General features: G+C 43.9%; 1 protein-coding gene across 1 annotated transcript in view; it reads left to right on the top strand.

Annotated features, from left to right (window-relative positions):
• The window catches only part of tdrd7b (tudor domain containing 7 b), a 48,116-nt gene that overhangs the window by 7,081 nt on the left and 17,298 nt on the right, over window positions 1-23,737 (top strand). The window contains exons 3-10 of the mRNA XM_080451376.1: window positions 98-242; window positions 7,969-8,185; window positions 14,164-14,246; window positions 16,162-16,370; window positions 16,873-17,283; window positions 18,816-19,111; window positions 20,438-20,621; window positions 23,081-23,192. Of these exons, the coding sequence (XP_080307502.1) occupies window positions 98-242; window positions 7,969-8,185; window positions 14,164-14,246; window positions 16,162-16,370; window positions 16,873-17,283; window positions 18,816-19,111; window positions 20,438-20,621; window positions 23,081-23,192 (1,657 nt within the window). The remainder of the gene's footprint in view (window positions 1-97; window positions 243-7,968; window positions 8,186-14,163; window positions 14,247-16,161; window positions 16,371-16,872; window positions 17,284-18,815; window positions 19,112-20,437; window positions 20,622-23,080; window positions 23,193-23,737) is intronic.

Below are 23,737 nucleotides of genomic sequence, written 5' to 3'. Positions count from 1 at the left end.
CTCAAATAATTGCGATTAGGTGATTATGTAATAATTGTAACAGGCCTACTGCTGTCCCCACGTCACGCTCACCCTCTCTGTATTGTGTTCTCTCCAGGCGGTGTACCTGGCCTCGGTGGCCAGTGAGACGGCCCACGTGGCCAAGGTGGTGGCTCGCCAGCGGAGCTCCAAGAAGACGGGGCGGCCCCAGATGGTCAACACACAGATGCGGGTGAAACGAGCTGCGCCACTCGTCCTCAACGGTGAGAATTCAAGTCAAAATGCAAAGCGTTGCTGTTTGTGGAACTGGCCATTTATTCTGCATCATACGATCCCCGCTGAAAATGTGCGCCGTGGCTCTGCAGGAGGCTAGCCGTCCAAAAGGGGGTCTGTGTGTCTGTGAGTCTGTGTGTCTGTGTGTCTGTGTGTCTGTGTGTCTGTGCATCTGGAGCTAATCGCACAAACCGCTGGACCTATCTGTGGCAAATGTGTTGTGCACACTGCCAGTAGACCACTGAAGTACCGCCACTCATTTGGAAACAGAAAATCAGAAAAAAAAGTCAAGTAAAAGTCCGGAATTCAACATTTATTTGAGTAAAAGTACATAAGTATAAGTACATGGTATCAAAATGTACTTAATGTACCAAAAGTAGAAAGTATACTTATTATGCAGAATTACATTCGAAAAGAAGTTTTCGAATGTATAAAATGTATAAAAATCCTTTGAAAATAGCAGGCAAGCTCACAATGCGTCGCATCGTGAGCTTGTAGATCTGCTATTTTCAAATGGCCGAAATGTATATAATCAAATTCCACAAAGTAACTAGTAACTCAAGTTTTCAAATAATTGTAGTGGAGTAAATGTACAATATTTGCCTCTGAGATGTAGTGGAGTAGAAGTAAAAGTACTGGAAATTGGAAATACTCCAGTAACGAAAAAATACCTCAAAAGTTTACTTACGTACAGTACTTGAGTAAATGTACTTGGTTACTTTACATCACTGGTCTCGGCCAACTGGTCTCGGCCTTAATAAAGAGAGCTCCTTTTGTGCACCTTCATTGGAGAACACACAATTAGATCTATCAAATTACATGGATATTTTGGGGCTTACTTCTGCAGAGCTGCTTGGTGTTTTATTGCACAACACAGTGGACGGTTGTATAAGACGTTGTGTGAGCGATTTGAGTTCCACTGTGTTCTTGGCTGAATGATTATGAACACTGATCATTACATTATAAAGGTAAAAGAGTTGGGCGTAACCAAGGTACAGTACCATTATTCATAAATAATCTTTTCTGTTAATTATCACAAGCGTGACACAAGCGTGATACAATTACAGTGCAGAAGAGAAAGAAAAAGAAAACAAAAGAAAGGTACTGTAACTCAAATAAAGGGAGCGGCAAACAGAAAGGTCTTTAGTTGTGTTTTAAAAGAAATAAGAGTAGAAGCAGACCTGCTGCAGTTTTCTGGGAGTTTGTTCAGCAAGTTAGAGTTAGAGATTAACAGTAAGAGAGGCAGACACATCCGCTGTAGAGTTAGTCAGTCATGGATAACAACTCAAGTAAGAATGCATTTTCATCTCTGCTACCATAGCAACCATGACATTGTCCAAATATTCAATCAGTGCTGTGATGCACCGAACTTGGGTGTGTGTGTGTGTGTGTGTGTGTGTGTGTGTGCGCGTGTCTGTCTGACTGTATCGTGCTTAACTACGAGCACTGTCCGACCGATCAGATAAAAAGGGGACCCCCTTTTGAAAACCCCATGTCAAATCTTTGACAGTGTTTGACAAGTGTTTAAACGGTTCCTCTTTGTTTGCTGGGGATGCCCATGAACCCCCTCGAGGACCCCTGGGGGTCCTTGAACACCACTTTGAGAACCAGTGTCACAGAGGGTGTGTCGTGCCGAGAGGGAATTCCATTGGATAAGCGGTGGATCAGCGACTGTCCAGTGCGTCGCATTGAAACACGTTATCTACAAGAGTCGCATCACGACACATTGTGAACTTGTAGATCAGCTACAACAAAGCGTAAAACAGGACATACATTTTCAATGAAATTAAATATGGAGATACAAGGTTTCTGCTCGACAGTGACAATATTATTATGACCATTCCTTCAGATTGCAGCAAAAGAATCCCAACTAAAACAGTCCAGGTTTCTTGGGGGAGCGGAACTATAGCCTACTGTACAGTGCAGCACAAGAGTGAATCGAAACAATGACAATGCAACGTCTTCCAGAAAGCGCTTGGCTCTGTTGGGAATGCTGTTGTCTTTTAGTGCACGTGTGAATGACTGGCCTATTTTGCTTGTTGATCTGTGGGAACCTGGCGTACCGGAAGGCGACGAGAATAATAGGGAACAGTGTGGGGTATGACACGCGCACACGCACGCACGCACGCACGCACGCACGCACGCACGCACGCACGCACGCACGCACGCACGCACGCACGCACGCACGCACGCACGCACGCACGCACGCACGCACGCACGCACGCACGCACGCACGCACGCACGCACGCACGCACGCACGCACGCACGCACGCACGCACGCACACACACACACACACACACACACACACACACACACACACACACACACACACACACACACACACACACACACACACTGTATCTCTGAAAGATATTGTAAGAAAAGGGCTCCAGAGGGTCAGGAGAAGACCAGAGGGAATGAGGTACAGAGTCTGAGGAGAGAGGGTGGAGCTACTGAGAGAGAGAGAGAGAGAGAGAGAGAGAGAGAGAGAGAGAGAGAGAGAGAGAGAGAGAGAGAGAGAATGGATTACCCAGACAGAGAGAGAGAGGAAAAGGGCGAGAGAGGGATGGGGACAGCAGACAGGGAGAGAGAAAGGGGGTGGGGGGTGCAGAGAGAGAGGAGAGAGAGAGAGAGAGAGAGAGAGAGAGAGAGAGAGAGAGAGAGAGAGAGAGAGAGAGAGAGAGAGAGCGACGGAGAGAGAGAGAAAGGGGAGTTGGGATTTCAGACCAATGCTATAGCTCCTAGCATCCTAGACTCTGCTGCGAAGCAACGAACAGCTGATTCACATGCCAATGCAACCCCTCTCTCTCCCTCTCTCCCTCTCTCCCTCTCTCTCCCTCTCTCTCTCTCTCTCTCTCTCTCTCTCTCCTCTCATCCTGTCTGCCAGCTGATCAGGGACGTATTGATATTCAGCCTGAGTGGTGACTGTGCTTCCATGCCGGTGAGATGACGTTTGTCTCAGCTCTGCGTGCGTGTGTGTGTGTCTGTGTGTTTGTGTGTGTGTGTGTGTATGTATGTGTGTGCAGCCACGCGCACACGTACGCATGCGTGTGCGTTAGGGAGCCTTTGTCCCCGCCTGTGAGTAATGTGCGTCTGATGCTGTTTCTGATGTATGTACTGTATGTGTGTCTGCTGTTGTGGGTGGGTGGCTGTAGGTGGGCGAGTTGTGTGTATGAGTATCTGTGTGTGTGTATGTATGTGTGTGTATGTCACTGTGTGTCCATGTGGACATGCATGCAGTGTTTGTATACTACTGTTTATGCCCCTTTGCATGCTGTGTGTGTATAGTATTTATGTTCGAGTGAGCGTGTGCGCGTGCGCGTGCGTGCGTGAGTGTGCCTGTGTGTGTATGCGTGTGTGTGCGTGCGCGTCCATGTGCCAGTGGCTATTAGCTCTCTTTCTTGGTGTGACAGAGGTATTCAATGGAACACCTACTGTAGCTAGCAGTGGGTGGATTCACTGACATCACTATCAACACAGTTATGCTGGTGCAGATGGTGCTTAGAATGCACACATCCTAGAGAGCCGTGTTTCTTATATGTCTTTACGGAAGAACCCAGTGGATCCATTGTAGTTATTATTTAGGCACAAGCTCTTTTTTAATACTTTTCATTGGTTAGATATTTATAAAACCCACAGACAGCTTTAACCACTTTCCTCCTGGTGTCCCCATTTTGGACATGTAATTATAGGCAAATTTGTCAAAGACTCTCAATATGTGTCAGTATATTTCAATAGCTAAAACAACAGATCTACAAGCTCACAATGTGTTGTGATGCAACGCATGTGAGCTTGAAGATCTGTTGTTTTCTGATGCCTTGGTGTTCAATGTGCACTTTAGTAATCTATGGGGATCTCTATAGAAATAAAGGGACATAACAGACAGACAGCCAGACAGCCAGACAGCCAGCCAGACAGACAGACAGACAGAGAGATTCCTATCTCATAGGTTATTATCATCGTTGTTGAGAGAGACGTGAACTGAAGACTATGTGAAAGGAAAGAGAGAAGAGAGAGAGTAGGTGAGAGACAGACAGACAGACAGACAGACAGACAGACAGACAGACAGACAGACAGACAGACAGACAGACAGACAGACAGACAGACAGACAGACAGACAGACAGACAGACAGTGAGAGAAAGCAATACATCTACAGTAGTGAGGGAAAGACAGAGAGAGACACACACACACACACACACACACACACACACACACACACACACACACACACACACACACACACACACACACACACACACACACACACACACACACACACACACACACACACACACACACACACACACACACACACACACACACACTGAGACAAGAGAGAGAGATCCAGATAGACAGATATACAGACAGAGAGGGAGACAGAGAGAGAGAGAGAGATAGAGAGAGAGAGAGACAGAGAGGGAGACAGAGAGAGAGAGAGAGAGAGAGAGAGAGAGAGAGAGAGAGAGAGATGATAATCAGTCCCCCAGGTAACAGGAATACACACACACACACACACACACACACACACACACACACACACACACACACACACACACACACACACACACACACACACACACACACACACACACACACACACACACACACACACACACACACACACACACACAGAACAGCACTCTGCAGAGAGGTGAGGAAGAGGAGGAGCAGAGAGGATAGAGGAGTGTGAGAGGAGAGAGAGGACGATAGAGAGAACATGGGGACAGAAACCGGAGGAGGAGGAGAGTGACAGAGGAGATGACTAAGGGAAACGGGAAGAAGGGGGAAATGTGGTGCTGTCACTTTTCGGATGTGTGATGATGTCATGGTGGCTGGCTGAGGTGTGTGTGTGTGTGTGTGTGTGTGTGTGTGTGTGTGTGTGTGTGTGTGTGTGTGTGTGTGTGTGTGTGTGTGCGTGTGCGTGCGTGCGTGCGTGTGTGCACGTGTGCGTGTAAATGCAGTGGTGGAAGAAGTACTCAGATATTTTACCAATACCACAATATAAAAATACTTTGTTACAAGTAAAAGGCCTGTGTTCAAAATGTCACTTGAGTAAAAGTACAAAAGTATTGGCATCAAAATATACTTAAAGTACCAAAAGTAAAAGTACTAATGTTTGAAAATAGCAGATCTACAAGCTGCGACACGTTGTGAGCTTGTAGATCTGCTATTTTCAAATAGCCTATGTATAAAATAGGGCTAAAATGGTTAATGTATGTTTTTATAATATAGTCATTTCAAGTGTTCAAATAATTGTAGTGGAGTAAAAGTACAATATTTACCTCTGAGATGTAGTGGAGTAGAACTAAAAGTATTGCAAATTGGAAATACTCTGGTAAAGTAAAAAGTAACTCAAAATTGTACTCAAGTACATGTTCTTAGTTACTTTCCACCGCTGTGTAAATGTAAGGCATCCTTTTTTTTATATAAATAGTCTACTGCAATCCTATCAATGTACTGTGACTTTCCAACCCTGGTGTTGTAATCAACGACACTGTAAAACTCCCCAGTGTGAATTTGGCTCTGAGAGAAAAGAAATGGAGCCCTCAGAGCAAATTAAAAGAACACTCAGGATTGTGTCAGTGTGGGAGCAGAGAGAAACCTGATGCTCTCGCTGTGTGGCTGAAAAGGGCTGTTCCATTTCATTCTTCATAGAACCTTAGTTACATTCCTAACTCATACCGTATTTAATCTGCATATTTAATCTGTAACAACAGTTGGGTAGCACGACATCAGCCATGTTCACGTCTGTTATGCTTTTAACCACTCAAAGCCCTATTATATTCTTCATCGTGTATTGTGTGCTTGTAGATCTGCTATTTAAACAGAAGTTACACTTTTTGATGATAAAAAATGGCCAAAAGGGAAAGAAACGAACACACAAGACAGCCAAAAACGTATGTTGCTATATTAATGGTGCTTTTTCATGTCAAGGACCCCTAAAATGATATGTTTTTGGCTGCGTACCCCCATCTGAAAATATTTTGTTCCAGGGACCCCCAGAAGCAAAGGTTTGAGTCCAAAATGTTCCCTTTAGTAATATATATATTCATAGATTTGCACACATTTTCAAGATTAAAACAAAATTGCAGATCTACAAACTCATAGCTTGTATATCTGCTATTTTTGAATAGCCAAAGTATGAAATAATGGTTATAGGTCAAATCTAAAATGACACAGATGCGTTCCCGGAATGAATAGGTTTAGCGCCTCGGCTCGCTCCATTGCTGCCACACTGTTGATCTGCACCGTGCGCTCACTCCCAATCTTCCGCCGTAATCTAAAGACTCACCTCTTCAGACTCCACCTTAGACCGTAGCACTTGCCCTATAGCCTCGACGACCTTGCAGGATTATGCAAAGGCTAAAATGTAACTTAGAGAGCATGTTATGTAGACAGATGCCAGGTTCATTTGTAGACCTGGCACAGTGTGTATGGTTTCAATGTACAGATTATGTTTAGACTGATGATAGGTTCTTGGTTTACCTCTGATCCAAGATTACTATTGTTATGCATTTGATGTATTACCTCGTGTTTTCCTTACTCACTGTAAATCGCTCTTGATTAAGATCGTCTGCTAAATGCCTAAATTGTAAATGGTAAATGTGGGCTAGTTTGGAGAATCCTGCCACACCAACACAGGATAGATGATGGATCTTGTCTCGCATGTCTCTCTTCTCTCTCTGACCCTTGGTTTTCTGTGTCTCTACACTGACCTATGTGAAAAGAAAGCATAAAAGGCTTTCTATTTAAATCTTTTCTTTTTAGATCTTTAAGAAAATCCTGTGACACCAGCTCAGGATAGATGCTGAGGGTGAGACAAAAGGGACCCCCTCTAGCATTCCCATGTTGCTGCTATACGTCATACTGCTGTTTTGCAATCAAGAGGAATTGTTTGGAACAGTGGTTCTCAAACATTTTCAAGTCAAGGACCCCCAAATTGAAATGTATTTGGCTGCGGACCCCCATCTGAAATTATTTTGTTCCAGGGACCCCCATAAGAGAACATTTGTGTTAAAAATGTAAAAACATATTCCACATTTTTCAAAAGCTCACCAGCATAGCTCAAGCTCAAGCATAAAATAGGGTTAACGTTTTAAAACTGGTAAAAAACTACTTAGATTTTTGATAACACATGTTTCTGGGGACTCCCTGGAACCCCCTCAAGAAGTACCCCTGGGGTCCCCAGATGGCATCTTGAGAACCACTGGCTTGTAATATCCCTGTAGGGTGGAGCCAGTTCAGCAATGGCTGCCACTGCACAGTATACCCCAAGACAAAAAATAAATAAAGACATGCCATCTCCGGTTTACTTCCTGTATCTGCGTGGAGTAGGTGGCAGCTGAACGTGAACACAGCTTCTGAACCATTCTTTAGCCTCATGGCCACTGAACTAAATATTGGACCCGACCGTCACAATCCACACAATCTTCCCAAGATTTTCATACTATAATGGCTTTTTTCAGAGAGAATCAGGAGAAAATCAACCACCAATTTTCCCACCACTGTCTGTCTGACACTGCACTCTGTGATGCTAATGTGTCCCCTCTCTCTCTCTCTCTCTCTCTCTCTCTCTCTCTCTCTCTCTCTCTCTCTCTCTCTCCCTCCCTCCCCCCCCCTCTCTCTCTCTCTCTCTCTCTCTCTCTCTCTCTCTCTCTCTCTCTCTCTCTCTCTCTCTCTCTCTCTCCCTCTCTCTCTCTCTGCCCCTCCGCAGCCAAACCTTGCACGTCTCTGAGGCAGCCTGACCACCACCGCGGCAGAGGCGGGGGGAGAGGGGGCGGCGGAGGGCGGTGGTCTGGGGGACATGGGGACTTCCGACAGGCGAGGGACAACATGAGGGACGGCCAGTCCGAGGGCAAGGCCGGGAACAGTCCGAACAAGTCCTCCAATCAGAACGCGCCCAACAGGAAGCCGAACACGCCCACGGAGAAGTGAGTTTTGTCCAGCTGGCGGCTTGAGGAACTGGGGATTTGTAGCAGTTCAAACAGAATGTTTTTCACCTTGGACATACAGTAACCACATGAACCCTAGTGTTCCAATTCTGGGCATGACATGACATGGCAAACATTCGGAAAAATTACCCGATCTACAAGCTCACACTGAGTCGCAATGTGACGCATTGAGATTTTGTGTAGAGGGAAAAGAAAGGAAGAGGCCGAGTATAGACCACAGTCAACGAAGTATATAGGGCATAGCAGGGGCGGCCATTGTGTGGTTCCACAGATAAAAAGCCCATTAATTTTTCCCATAGAGATTTCCGAAATTATTTATTTATTATCTTTATTTATTTATTTTGGTTCCAGGCTTAAAATAAATAATATATATATATATTTTGTAAATCTCTATGTGGAAAAATGTATGGGCTCTGTATCTGTGGAACCACAAAATGGCCACTGCTATGCCCTATATGGTTTAAGTGGTTAAAGTAATTGTAAAAACTTGAATGTTGTCATTATCTACTGTGCCGTTTCTCATGACAGGTGAAGCACAGGTGCCGTTTTTTTTGGTCCACAAAATTATATTTTAGATTTCTTTGGCTATTCAATAATAGCAGATCTGCAAGCTATTTTTGAAAAATCGTGAAAATGTTTTGCAAGTCTTTGAATATATATATTTTTAAAGCAAACATTTGTAACTCAAATCTTTGCTTCTGGGGGTCCCTGGAACAACATATAGTGAGATGGGGGTCCGCGACCAAATACATATAATTTTGGGGGTCCTCGGACATCATTGCAACTACCTCTCTGCGTCAGGAGACTGTTTACATGCAGTCCAAATGCTCTGGACAGTAAGCTAAGAAATTAGCCCTGATTTATATGAAAATAGCAGATCTATGCGCTCTGCTGCCAAGTGTAAATCAGGCATTATAGGCCTAGTCTTTATGGCTTTACAGTCCATTTAGTGTAGAATGGATTTAACAGTACAGTGTGTGGTTGAGTTTATACCGTCTCCTAACATCTTAAACCACAACGTCTATATTGTCAGCATTTAGACATTAATGTCTCAACTCTGCAGAGCACTTTTCAGTGGTGGAAAGTAACTAAGTACATGCACTCAAGTACTGAACAATTTTGAGGTATTTTTTATTTACTGGAGTATTTCCAATTTTCAGTACTTTTACTTCTACTCCACTACATCTCAAAGGCAAATATTATACTTTTACTCCACTACAATTATTTTAAAACTTTAGTTTCTAGTTACTTTGTAGATTTTGATTATTATTACAAAACATTAATATACATTAATCACTTCAGCCCTACTGTATATACATTTCGGCCATTTGAAAATAGCCGATCTACAAGCTCACAATGCGTCGCATCGCGACGCATTGTGAGCTTGTAGATCTGCTATTTTCAAAAGATGGTTATACATTTCATACATTTGACAACTTGTGAAATGGGACATTCTGCAGAATGAGTACTTTCAACTAAGTACATTTTGATACCAATACTTTTGTACTCAAGTACATTTTGAATTCTGGACTTCTACTTGTAACAGAGTATTTCCACCACTGTGTATGAGTGTTCATGTGTGTGTGTTATCCCTCCAGCCCCAACATAAACAACCATTACAGTGACAGGAGTCATTAAGCAGCTCAACAGGGTGTGGTGTCCTCCTCCTCCCACTGAGATGAACCACAGAACCAGAGCGAGTCGAGTGAGAGAGCAAGAGAAATATAGAGGAAGGATTTAGATTGGGAAAGTGTGTGCGTGCGCGTGCGCGTGCCTGTGCGTGCGCGTGCGCGTGTGCGCGCGCGTGTGGCGTGCGTGTTTGTGTAGTGTGTGTTCCAGAGAGAAAAGGTCAGGGGAACAAAATGTGGGTCTCACTCTTTAACTCTCACTGGCCATCCATCCATCCCTCCATCCATTCATTCATTCATTCATTCATTCATTCATTCATTCATTCATTCATTCATTCATTCATTCATTCATTCATTCTCTCTTCCTTGTGAAGTTGTCTCCTTTCCCCCTTTTACCCTTCTCTTTCTTTCTCTTTCTCTCTCTCTCTCTCTCTCTCTCTCTCTCTCTCTCTCTCTCTCTCTCTCTCTCTCTCTCTCTCTCTCTTGGCTACTGGTGAATGGTGGCCTGGTCCCCCCATGCTGCTGCCTATTCAGCAGCTCCCCCACACACAGGCTACTGGGCCAGTATGGTCTTTTACTCATTCCCTGTATCTATCTTTCTAGTTCATTCTATCTTTCTGTTTTTATGGTCACTATGTATCTCCCTTTTCTCTTTATCACAACACCCCCCCCCCCCCGCCACACACACACACACACACACACACCACACACACACACACACACACACACACACACACACACACACACACACACACATTTGAAATATTAATTTATGTCCACATAAGAAGGACAGGATGTACAAAGGGCATAAACACTGCCAGTGCAGTCAGATGAAGGGAAAACAGTTAGTTTCAAAGCGCATGTAAAGCAGAGCATTATTACATACAAAACAAAGATGGCATACTTGTCGAACACAGCGGACAACAATCATGGGTAAAGGAAGCAACGCCTCCTCCAACACAAAATCATCTTGCACATCACTACATTAACGACGGTAGTTACGACGGGTGTGTTTAAGTTGTTAAAACACACACACACACACACACACACACACACACACACACACACACACACACACACACACACACACACACACACACACACACACACACACACACACACACACACACACACACACACACACACACACACACACACACACCATTAAGACCGGGAACACATCTGTGTCATGTTTTTGGCCGCCGATCCCCATCAAAATATATTGTTCCAGGGACCCCCCAGAAGCAAAGATTTGAGTTAAAAAATCTGTTTAAAAAAATATATATGTATACAAAGATTTGCACAAATGTTTACGATTTTTCAAAAACAGCAGATCTGCAAGCTCGTAGCGCGGCACTCAGTGCCGCGCTACGAGCTTATAGATCTGCTATTTTTAAATAGCCCAAAGTATAAAATAATGGTTGTAGCTCAAATCTAAAATGATTTAATGGGTTAACCAGCTCAGTGGCCTTGTGGTTAGAGTGCGCCCAATGCAGCCATGCTTGATCAGTACACAGCACCAAGGGGTTGGTCAACAAACCCTCTTTATGGAACTCATCTTTACTTTGTTTTTTATTTAATTATTAATCATGCAGACATCCCACCCTGGAAAAAATATTTTCAGGGAGATTAAGAAAACATATGAACATATATGTTTTTATATATGCCACATATATGTTAAAAATATACTGTATCTGGATACATATGAGCTATATATGACACATATATCCCCTATAAATCCACATATATGCACATATATGAACCTGAATATGGCATATATGCAGCATATATGTAACATATATATGCCATATATTGGCATATATGTTCATATATGTTCATATATGTAGTAGGCGGGCTCTAGACCGGATCCGGCATTTGCGGGAGATTTATTTCCACTCGCGGGTGTCCGGGAGCAGACGCTAATTTCCGGGAGAGGTGGGATGTCTGATCATCTGTACATGATTTGCTTAAACATGTTGGATATAACTAAAAAGCTAGTTGCCATCCGTATAGTCCCCAAAAATAAAACAATAAGATGCAAACACAACAAATACAGAAAAACATTGAAGATCACAAAGGCATAAAACCATATTCCTAGTTAGATATGAAATAACTAAAATAACTATTCTTAGTGTATACTTTAATATATTATAAGTGGTCTCGCAAGTCAAGTGGTTCTTTTTGAACGTTGTGAGGGCAGGGCTTTTTCTTAGTGTGAGTGGGAGGCAGTTCCAGCTTAGGCTGTCTTTAATGGAGAGGACTGTACTTAAGTAAAATTGTGTGGTATTTTATTTTATTTTTTAGAAGTACTTCAGTATTTACAATGCTCAATACTTTTACTTCTACCCCACTACATCTCCGAGGAAAATATTGTACTTTTACTCGACTACAATTATATGAAAACTTTAGTTAGTTACTAAAGTTACTTTGTAGATTTTGATTATTATTACAAAACACACCACTTCAGCCCTAAATACAGTATGATTCAGCCATTTGAAAATAGCCGACCTACAAGCTCACGATGCGTCGCGATGCGATTTCGTACTTTTACCTTTACTTAACTCACATTTTAAATACGGCACTTCTACTCAAGTAACAGAGTATATCTACATCGCGGTATCGATACTTTTACTCAAGTAAAAACATGCAAGTACTTCTTCCATCACTGACTCTGTGTTATCCGGGAGTCTGTCCTCTCTATGAAAACACCTGACATCACTACTGTGTGTCACCCTTCTGTGGTCGCCCACCAGTGTACCAGTGTGGGGGCTGTCCCGCACGCTATGCAGCACAATGGGGCCGGCGGGGTGAGAAGGGCTGGCCCGTTGGCCACGGGGACATTGAGCCCCTACACTGAGGCCGACGTGAGCCCCACTAATCCCCTGTCTATTCTCTGGTAGATTAACGCTTCTAAACCAGCATGGCGTGAATCAGCATATCTCTCTATATCCCTCTGTGGCCCGGCACAGGCTGTGGCTGGTGCAAAGCTTTATCACCGCACGCACACGCATGTGTGTGTGTGTGTGTGTGTGTGTGTGTGTGTGTGTGTGTGTGTGTGTGTGTGTGTGTGTGTGTGTGTGTGTGTGTGTGTGTGTGTGTGTGTGTGTGTGTGTGTGTACATGCGTCCACGACCAAACCTCAGCCCAACAGTTTCCAGAAAACCCAACTTTTTAACGCTTATTCACACTGTTAAGCATGAAAGGTTTCTTTGTGCATTTTAACTCCGTTTTGTCATTTATTGCTGTTTTATTGTTGTTTATATTGCCTTTTTGACAGATTTGAATCTTATGCTTCCACTGAGGTGAAAGAGGAGATAGGAGAGCAGGGGAGGAAATGAGAGAGGATGGAAGGTCATCTATTACAGTGGTTCTCAACCTTTTCAGGCCGTGACCCCCCAAAATAACCATACTTGAACCCCCCACAATAATCATATTTAAACCGGGGACCCCCCACAATAATCATATTTGAACTGGGGACCCCCCACAATAATCATATTTGAACTGGGGACCCCCCACCCTGACAAGCGCTTGGAATTGTAGTTGAGGCATTACTTTTAGTTTGACTCAGTTCCACAGATAAATATAGTGAAATTTGTTTAGTTTGTTGATTGCCTTTGATGCAGTAATGGTCTTATTTCTTTTTCTTTTTTTTTACGAATTTCGAAAGGTCTTAAAAGTTCAATTGTCACCCCACTGTTATCTGGGGACCCCCCCTCCCCCCGGGGTCGGGACCACTGTGAGAACCACATATCTAGTAAGCGGTAGGGTGTCTGGTGAGGAGAGAGATAAGGAGATGGTGGAGACAGAGAGATGGAGGCAAACCCTCCTCGAGTCGATCTATAGGAACACTATACGTGCGTGACCGGTGATAATGAAACATTATTGATCTCCAATGCAATGAAGAAAAATATACAACTGTGTCAACAGTCACTGTGCTATTGGATTAATAACCAACCCTTTCTTTCCTTTTCTTTTCTCCCTTTTTTTCCACTTTCGTTTCTTACTTGCGTTAGAAATTACGTGTTTATTTGTTTATTCTACTCCCCTCTGGGCATGGGTAGGTGGGCAGATGTTAGTGATGGTTATGTATGTCTTCATTGTCTTGTATTTTAAAATGTATATAAAGTCACTGTGCTAATAGAAACAAACTAATTATAAGAAAACTAATTCTATTGTATACAATTTCCTCTCCTCTCCTCTCCTCTCCTCTCCTCTCCTCTCCTCTCCTCTCCTCTCCTCTCCTCTCCTCTCCTCTCCTCTCCTCTCCTCTCAGTGGCCACAGTCAAGTCATGGATCTCCATTGTTCTGTTCTCCTTGTTCTCCTGTGCAGGTCAGACAAGAGGATGACTCTACCGACACGCTTTCAGAAGGAGGTGCACGCTCACCTCTCCAGAAACACCCCACAGCCTGGCTGTAAGTATAGGACAGTCTTCAATTTCCTAAGAAATATCATACGACTTCATCATCAGATGAAATGTGTGGAAAATGAAGGGAAAGTAAATCTTGTGGTCAACTGTTTTAGATTATGTCAAGGGGCTAGCCTCTTCTGACTACTATAACATAAACTTGTTAGACCTGGCAAAAAGTAAAAGGCTTTGAAATACGTTGTCAACTGGAAGTTGTATGTATAGGGATGACCTTACATTTATGGTTGGACAGGTTGAATTAAGCAATATTACACGAGAGGGTGTGCTTTACCGTCATTATTAGCACGCCTGTGATGCGGTCAGGAACGAGGCGTCAGCCGAGTTCCGCCGCGATCACAGAAGTGCTAATAATGTAAGGTAAAGCACACCCTCGAGTGTAATATTGCGATTATACAACAGTTACCAACAAAACACATCCAAATGTATTCATATTGTGGGGCAATTCATAATACAAATGTTTCGCTTATCCGTTTCCCTGTAGAAGAGAAGAGTTTATTTGACTGAGACAAAATAGTCCCTGTGGCAGCGCAGCACTCTGTCTCTCTGACTCTCGTCTCATCAACACAGCTGATTCCAGTAGGCTATATGCTCCGTCGTACGATCGTGTTACGTGGCCAAAATAACTGATCTACAAGCTCACAACGCGTCAAGATGGCGATGCGTTGTGAACTTGTAGATCGGCTATTTTTGCCGTGCGATACCTTCGTACGATAAAGTATAACATACACTGGACTGTTAACGAAATGGGAGTAATTTTACTTTAACACAGGAGGATATTTATACAGTATGGATGTTACCATTGAAATAAAGCACACTTTTTTCCAGTTATTCCTTTTATTATAGGATTTTAGGCGATTTAGTGTGCTCTCTTCTAACCATTGATCAACCGTAAGTCCACCAAATAAGTCAAAATTAACAACATAGTCCATTTTGCGTAGCTGTTTGTTCTCCGGTGGCGGCGGTGGGTCAGGCTACTGTCTGTTTGTTTTCCTACGGTGGGACAGCGTGACTTCACAGCACAGCTGTGCGCTATATGGTCTAATCAGGTGCGGACTGCAGTGCGGAGTGATTTATTAAATGTGATTAGGCCCGTGCTATGATGCTGGTTTGAAGCACGGCTAGAAAGCTATTTCAGCCAATCAGATTGCTTGGTCGGAACTACCTGTTGTATAATAAGGGTTTCAGTTAGTGCGGGTCGATAATGTACTGTCTGGCTTTTAGACATTGTGTTAAATGTTCTAGTCCTTTGACATTTTGGCCCCCACAGACAGGAAGGACTATTAACCCAGTCAATCCTGGAACGCATCTGTGTCATTTTATTGGCTATTCAAAAATAGCAGATGTACAAGCTCATAGCGGGTTACAGACTGACGTGCTATGAGCTTGTAGATCTGCTATTTTTTGTAATAGCAGATTTTAATAATGAAAACTTCAAATCTTCAAAAATTAACACATTAAATTAACACATTTAATTTGAGGGGCTTGGAACCCTGCCAAACCCGTCATAGACGACTAAAGTCACCGGCTGGCCACAATCATGAAGTCCGAGATCCATATTGGATCCACTGTTCCCATGTGGAGTCCAAAATCCATATAATTAATTTTAAAGTTTCCCTGGTATGACGTAGCGCGTGGAAAGAACACGTTATTCCAACCAGTTCCTTTCCCCTCCATCAGGCGCCCCGGCTGACCAGGGGGAGGCAGTATAGAGACCAGGATTACTGCATGTTTTTGTGAGGGTACCTACTACTTACCCTAGGAGACACGGGGAGAACATGCCAACTCCATACAAAGAATAATAATCTTAGCCCTGGATCAGACACCCCCAGACTCAGGGACTAAAATCAAGCAGTGAATATTTGACCAGTAATAGCTACCTGCTTATTTTGGTTCTCTTTCAGTTCCCCTGAACCTGAACGAGAGCCAAGGCTGTGGGAGAGGGAGGCTGTACAACCCACAGCAGGTGCAGGAGCGCATCAAGGAGATCCTGGGGAAGTACAGCAACGGCTTCTGGGTGTCCAAGCTGCCCCAGATCTACAGAGAGCTTTACAAACAGGACCTGCCCATCGAGGCCATCAAGGACCTGGAGACCTGGACACACGTGTGCACCGTACGTTCACCTTAAATCGCCTCTTCTCTACTTCAGTGGTTCCCAAACTAAGGGGTCCCCAAATTGTTTGGGGGGGGGGGGGGGGGTCCCCAGATGATTAGCTTAATGTGCAACATTGTTTTCTCACTCAACAGTAATACAAACCATACATACAGTATAAGTATATACAGCAATTGACCATAAATTCTACTACTTTTTTTCATCTGACATATTTTCTTTGACATCAGGACATTGTAATGACAAATGTCTCATATCTCCCAGACTCTCCCTCCCCAGTCAGAGTTATATATAAATATTTTATATTTGGCTTATTAGCCAGGGATCCTTAAAAAAGAAATACATGCAGTGGGAGTTGCTAATCTAATTAAAAACTGTCCTAAAAGTCGAATGCCCTTTTCTATCTCTTATTGGTCATGACCCGGTGTGTAAAGACCTTAACCGGGGTCTCCTCCCCCAAGACGGGTAACTCCCATCATAACCTTGTCTCCTCTCCCCCCCTCAGGTAGAGAAACCGTGCAGCAGCAACCCCTCCGAGCTGCTGCTCTACCCCGCCAAGGAGCACGCCGCCGCGCGGCCGCCCTCTGGCCCCGCCGCGCCCGCCCTTCTCCCCTCCCCCGGCCCCTCTGCCCCCTCGCCGTCCCCCGCCCCGCAGAGAGCCCCCACCACCCCGCCGCCCCGCACAGGCTCCCACCCTCCTCCTCCTCCTTCTTCTTCTTCTCGCTCCCCGCTGGCCTCCTCGGGCTCCCCCGGCTCCTCCTCCCCCTCCCCCTCCCCCTCCTCCTCCCCCAGCCCCCCATCCTCCCCCGCCACCCTCTGCCCGGAGCTGAGGCAGAGGCTGGAGGAGCTGCTGGTGAAGTACTCCAACGGCCTGTGGGCGCACGCGCTGCCCAAGCTCTTCCAGGACACCTACAAGGTCAGTAGCGAAACTTAGATTTTTTTTTTTACCCATTAAGACCTGAAGCGATTCTTAAAAATGTTTTCTAAATCCTAACAGTTTTTGAAAAAACAAAAACAAAAAAAAGGTTTTTTCAAGATTTTTCAAAAATAGCAGATCTACAAGCTCATAGCGCGGCACTCGGTGCCGCGCTATGAGCTTGTATATCTGCTATTTTTGAATAGCCAAAGAAATCTAAAGTGACACAGATGCGTTCCAGGTCTTAACACATTGAATGCCAGTCGCGTAGATCTACGCGAACCTATTTAAAGCCGCAGCGTGCCAGTCGCGTAGATCTACGCGAACCGCCGATTCCCATTGAAATTGCCCCAGGTGCACTTTCCGAATTTTTTTGATCCATTTCCGTTTCCGGTTTCCGGTCGGAAACAGAATTATTCGGGTTCCGGTTTTTTCGATCGTATCCGCTTCCTGTCTGGGATCCTGTTTAAAACTCGATTTTCTCGGTTGTTGTTTTTCTCCTCGCTGATCACTGTTTAGCGTTGATCCACTGTATCTTCAAGATGGCGGCTCGCATTTGGAAACTATTTTCGCTGGCCGTTTCTCACAGATCCGCTGTGTGTTTAGAACCAAATGAACGCGCACTTTTAACTTATTTAGCGAGGTCTGTGGCGACATGAAAAAAACAAAAAAACAACAATAAAACGCTGGCACTGGTGAGTACATTATGAGATTAAACTCTGGCATGGAATGTGTTAATGGGTTAAGTGTTCAAAAAGTCTCAAAAAGTTTACAAAAGCACACACATTTTTCAAAAAAGTTCAGTATTTGTAAGAAATTAAAATATTCTTTTTAGATTTTCATACATGTTCATATATGCAACCCCAGCTATGCATGATGGGATTGATAGCCCAGTAGCACTACTCTGAATGAGAGCCATTCAAGTGGTGTTTTCTCTACTTAAGAGTTTTAACTTGAATTCAGTTCTATAAGCTGTAGTTTCAAAACTATTCACTCAATCTTATTAACCAATATATCATTATTTTGCTATGATTCCCTGCTTACATATGACATGAAAAAATTTAAATGAACTCTACTACTAGATGACTCAACGGCATCCAAATTTGGTCATATATTTGAATCTCTTCGCTAGCTAGCTTGCCCTCGATGCAAGGCCGTTTTTTTGCTATCCATAGCTAGTTTTTGAAAATCTTATTTTTTTTTGAAAGTTTGTGACAAGCCCAAAATGCGGATGGCTAGGTTGAAAGTGATTAAGAGAATAGAAAAAAAAGAGTGCAAAAATACACCCTTATCAATATTGCTTTATTTATCCCATTAAAACCGGTAAAGTATCTGTGTCATTTTAGATTTTTGCGTTGGCTATTCAAAAATTGCAGATATAGCTCACTGTGAGCTTGTACATCTGCTAATTTTGAACAGTTTTGAAAAATCTTGAAAGTGTGAGAACGAACTACTGATTTAGAAGGCATCAGGTCTACAGTAAATGGGTTATTCATAATTTAATGGTGTTATTTTGCGTGTTTTTTTATCAGACCAAACTGCCGGGGCACGTCCTGGAGAACCTCCAGCTCCTGTCCGACATCTGCACCATCGACTACCCCATGCCGGACAACCCCAAGAGGGCCATCCTGTACAAGAGGACCGCGGGCACAGAGGACGACAACTGCAACAACAGCGGCGGGGGGCTCAGCGAGGAGGAGCTGAGGGCCAGGCGGGAGCTGGGCAGGAGGCTCAGCAACCAGGCCGTACCTCCTCTGCAGATCCCCAGGGAGGAGTACCCCTCTGTGCTGGTGGTGGAGGCCGCCAACACCAACGGAGTCATACTCAGGTGTGTGTGTGCTTGTATTAATATTATTGCTTTTATTAAATTTTTTCCCCTCACTTTCTTGCTTTTTTACCCACTTTTTCTCCCCAATTTTATCGTTATGCCAATTGATTCCTCTCCACAGTCCACACACATTTCTGTGTCACTGCTGTTGTAGCCTACTGGCTCACCTGCCAGTGAGGAGCCCCCACCGGGAGAACGGAGAGCCTTTGCGTCCTACTCCTCCCACTATCTAATCAAAGACTCAGAGCACCTGCTGCGCTGCTTGATTTTTGCCGTATCCAATAATAATAATAATGATAATAATAATAATAATAAAAATCTTTATTTGTATAGCACCTTTCATGACATGATATGCAGCTCAAAGTGATTTTCAGAGCAAGAATAAAGCACAAGTGCTTGAAAAAGTACAAATGATTAACAATAAAGCAAAAAAGAAAAGCAAAAACATAAAACAACATTAAAGGAGTAGTTCACCCAAAAAAACGACTTATTTTCTATCAATTGCACACCCCATGAAGCCTTGAATCCATGGATTTCTTTTTGTTTTTGTCTCATTCCTAAGCTAATAATTTGATTCCCGTCTCCTACCGGCTAATGTATCTGGTAGGAGACACAAAGTAGATTATTTGTGTCTCCTACCGGAAATACACCCGGTCATCAAATTATTGGCTTAGGAATGCCACAAAAACAAGAATAAATCCCTGAATTGAAGGCTTCATGGGGTGTGCAATTGATAGAAAATAAGTCATTTTTTGGGTGAACTCCTCCTTTAAAAACATAGCAAAAAAGGCAGTGAATCAGGCAAAACAGTGAGGACATGAATAACAACAGCAAGAGTGAAGAAATTGAGCTGTGCTTTAAGCTGTGTTTACATGGCAGCCATGTAAACAAACGCACAATGTCATTTACAGCTAAACATATAGCTCTCAAGAAGTTTTTTTTTTTTTTACATTTGAAGCGAGAAATAGGCAATGCAGCAACCAAAAATGGCGAGGCGACACGTTGCACTGGTCACACCTGGCCTAAATTAATTGGCTGCTTTCATTACCGTAAGCAATTAAATCCTTAGTTTTGTTGTTACTTTTGGGTCAATTCGTTCATTTCTTTATCAAGTCGCCGTGTAATAAGTGGGATAATTGATGCCGAGCCGGTCATTGTTGAGAAATTAACCCCTTCACGTGATTTGGTCTTTTATTTCTCAACGATAACCGGCTTGCTGTCAATTATCCCTTGCATATCACATACACAGACAGACAGACAGACAGACGGACACTCATTACAATAGTTCCATTCTCTCTCTGTCTCTCTTGTCTATCCGTGTCTCAGGTACATCGGGGAGGAATACTCGCAGGCCCAGGAGAAAATGGAGGACGAGATGAGGGAGTTCTACAGCAAGGACCACAGCAGCCCCGCCAGCCTGTCGTCAGGCCAGCTGGCTGCCGTCCGGGCAGAGGAGGAAGACGAGATACTGAGGGCACAGGTCTGCGAGGTCCTGGCAGACAAGGTCAAGGTGAGGCCGGGGGTCAGAGGAGGGGCAGAGGTGAAACCAAGAGCATCAGCCCTTTAACACATTCAATCCGGGAACGCATATATATGTGTAATTTTAGATTTTTAGCTATAACCATTATTTCATACTTTGGGCTATTCAAAAATAGCAGATCTACAAGCTCGTAGCGCAGCACCGAGTGCCGCGCTACGAGCTTATAGATCTGCATTTTTTGAAAAATCTTGAGCACTTGTGCAAATCTTTCAATACATATTTGGTCAGAATTTGGTCAGAATTTATTGAGAGGATAGCCCCTTGAGATGCAGCATCTCATTTTAGAGGGGGTCCTATTCACATACGTACAACATTACATACAGTACAAGTACACAATACACAATACACAATACACACATGTACAGATACAGTTAGCTTGCTCACCCTCTACCACCCACACAACCCATTCACCAACTCACTTTAAACAAAGAAGTCGAGAATACAGTACTATGACCTATATCAAAGTCAGAAATAAACATATGTACAAGCAGTGTTAGAAGCATGAACAGGTAGTTTGGAGATGTGAATACAAGGAAGTCCTGAAGCGGCCAAGAGAGGTAACTGATGTTGTTTTTTTAAACAACATTTTTTACTCAAATCTTTGCTTCTGGGGGGGTCCCTGGAACAACATATTTTGATGGGGGTCGGCGGTGAAAAACATATAATTCTTTCAACTTTTTGATGTCAAGGACCACCCAAATTGATATGTATTTGGCCGCGGACCCCCCATCTCAAAATATGATGTTCCAGCCAGGCCAAATTCCAAGATTTGCACATATTTTCACAATTTTTCAAAAATAGCAGATCTACAAGCTCATAGCTCATGAGCTTGTAGATCTGCTATTTTCGAATAGCCAATGAAATCTAAAAGTGACACAGATACTTTCCCGCTCTTAATGGGTTAATACCTGATAACTCATGCCTATCAACCGAAAAAGTTATTCTTTTTTTATTTTATGATATTTTTGGGGCTTTTCTGCCTTTATTCAGAGTTTATTCAGTGATAGAGTAGCCTCGGAAACCCAGGCTTTTTTTTTTGTTACAAAAGAAAAAAAGCCTGGGGGAGCCATGCAGGAACGATGGTCTTGGACCTTGTTATCTCCTAACCAATCAGAGTGCAGAGGGGCGTCGCTCAAAATTTGGTGACGTCAGCGTGCTCCGTGCACAGGCCGAGGGGGGGAGGGGAGGGGAGGCGGGGACATAGATTGGTGAAGCAATAGGAAGCCACGCACAAATCCGGGCGGCTGTGTTTGGATCCGCCCTTCAAGACCATGGATTGAGCTCGTAGCCTCAGGCTAGTGATAGAGTGACAGGAAACAGGGAGAGAGAGAGAGACAGGGAGTGACACGTTGCAAAGGTCGCCAGGCTCGGAAATCGAACCTGCGACTCGCTGTCAGGCTGTATTAAAGCCTATCTATGTGGAGTTATTTTACAGGTTAGGCAGAAGCCCTAAACTCCCCCTAAAACCAAATAGCTCGAAAGAAACTGCTAGAATTTCTAATTGAGTCATAAAATAGTCAACATATATGAATACATTCTCACACCCAGGTCATACTACGGTGATGAGTTGGGAAACACCTGTCCAAGTGTCAGACGTTTGATGCGGCAGGCTTTCCTGTTGCATCGCATGTTGACAAGGACAACAGGACTGACTGACAATGCCAAGCCTACCTGTCGGCAGTGGCTTGATGTCGCGCTCAGCTACCGCCTGGCTCAAGCCAACTTCTGCCTTTTTTGGGAATGTTTTTGCTAGCACGTCAACGAGTTGGGAGTGAGAACGCACGTAGACCTGCATTCCCTTGTCAGTCACATGACATGGGTCTAACGGGAACATTGAAAAGCAATGCGACAGATGTTGCCCAACTTGTCATCATATTACAACCTCAGAGTGAGACGTATTTCAGTCTATGGCAGGGGTCTTCAACAGGGGGTCCGGGACCCCTAGGGGATCCTCAGAGTTACTACAGGGGGGGCTGCCAAATCTTTGTGTGATATGATATTTTTTTAATTTACATTCACTTGAACCCTAGCATCCCTTTTCCGAGGAGAACTTTAGCCAAAAATAGCAGATCTACAAGCTCACAACGCCTCGCGCTGCGAGGCGTTGTGAGCTTGTAGATCGGCTATTTTTGGCAAAGAGGTATAGGTGTAGAGGTAAAAAAGAGCAGACCAAGTAAAAAATGTCAAGTTTAATCTGAAACACAATTTTATACAATTTAGAGGGGTCCCTGCTTCATCCCTCTCTCAGCTAGGGGGTCCTTGGCCTGAAAAACGTTGAAGACCCCTGGTATATGGAGTGTATACATCATAGGTTGAACAACAATTTAGTGAGAAGAAACAAGTGTTTGCTTCATCACACTCACATTGTCCCATGTTGCCACCATACATATCTGAACACTATATTTGTGTGTTTGTAACCGTCTCTGTAGGTTTACTACGTGGATCATGGCTTCTCAGAGGTCATCAGCAAAGCCAAAGTGTTTGACCTTCATGAGAAGTTTTTCAAGCTGCCTTTCCAGGCCACCAAGTGCAAACTAGCTGGTGAGTTTGACTTTAATCCTGTCAGTCAGACAGACAGACAGACAGACAGACAGACAGACAGACAGACAGACAGACAGACAGACAGACAGACAGACAGACAGACAGACAGACAGACAGACAGACAGACAGACAGACAGACAGACAGACAGACAGACAGACAGACAGACAGACAGACAGACAGACAGACAGACAGACAGACAGACAGACAGACAGACAGACAGACAGACAGACAGACAGACAGACAGACAGACATACAGACAGACAGACAGACAGACAGACAGACAGACAGACAGACAGACAGACAGACAGACAGACAGACAGACAGACAGATTAGCCAGATATCCTCATTCACTCACTCACTCACTCACTCTCTCACTGTGTATGTGTGGGTAGGCATGCTGATGGAAAGCTGCCTTCGTGTGACTAAGTACTGTACACTACAGTAGCTCTAATTAACTGGAGACATGCTATTTTCAACCCGTTTAACAAGCGAACGGGAGGTCGTGATGATATTTTTTTCCACAGAAGCACAGTGAAACCCTCCG

This window comes from Gymnoscopelus braueri, assembly GCF_963280865.1.
Source record: "Gymnoscopelus braueri genome assembly, chromosome: 15".
In the NCBI taxonomy this organism is placed as follows: domain Eukaryota; kingdom Metazoa; phylum Chordata; class Actinopteri; order Myctophiformes; family Myctophidae; genus Gymnoscopelus; species Gymnoscopelus braueri.
The sequence above is the reverse complement of the archived record's forward strand: the minus strand, read 5'-3'. Positions and strand labels throughout refer to the sequence as shown.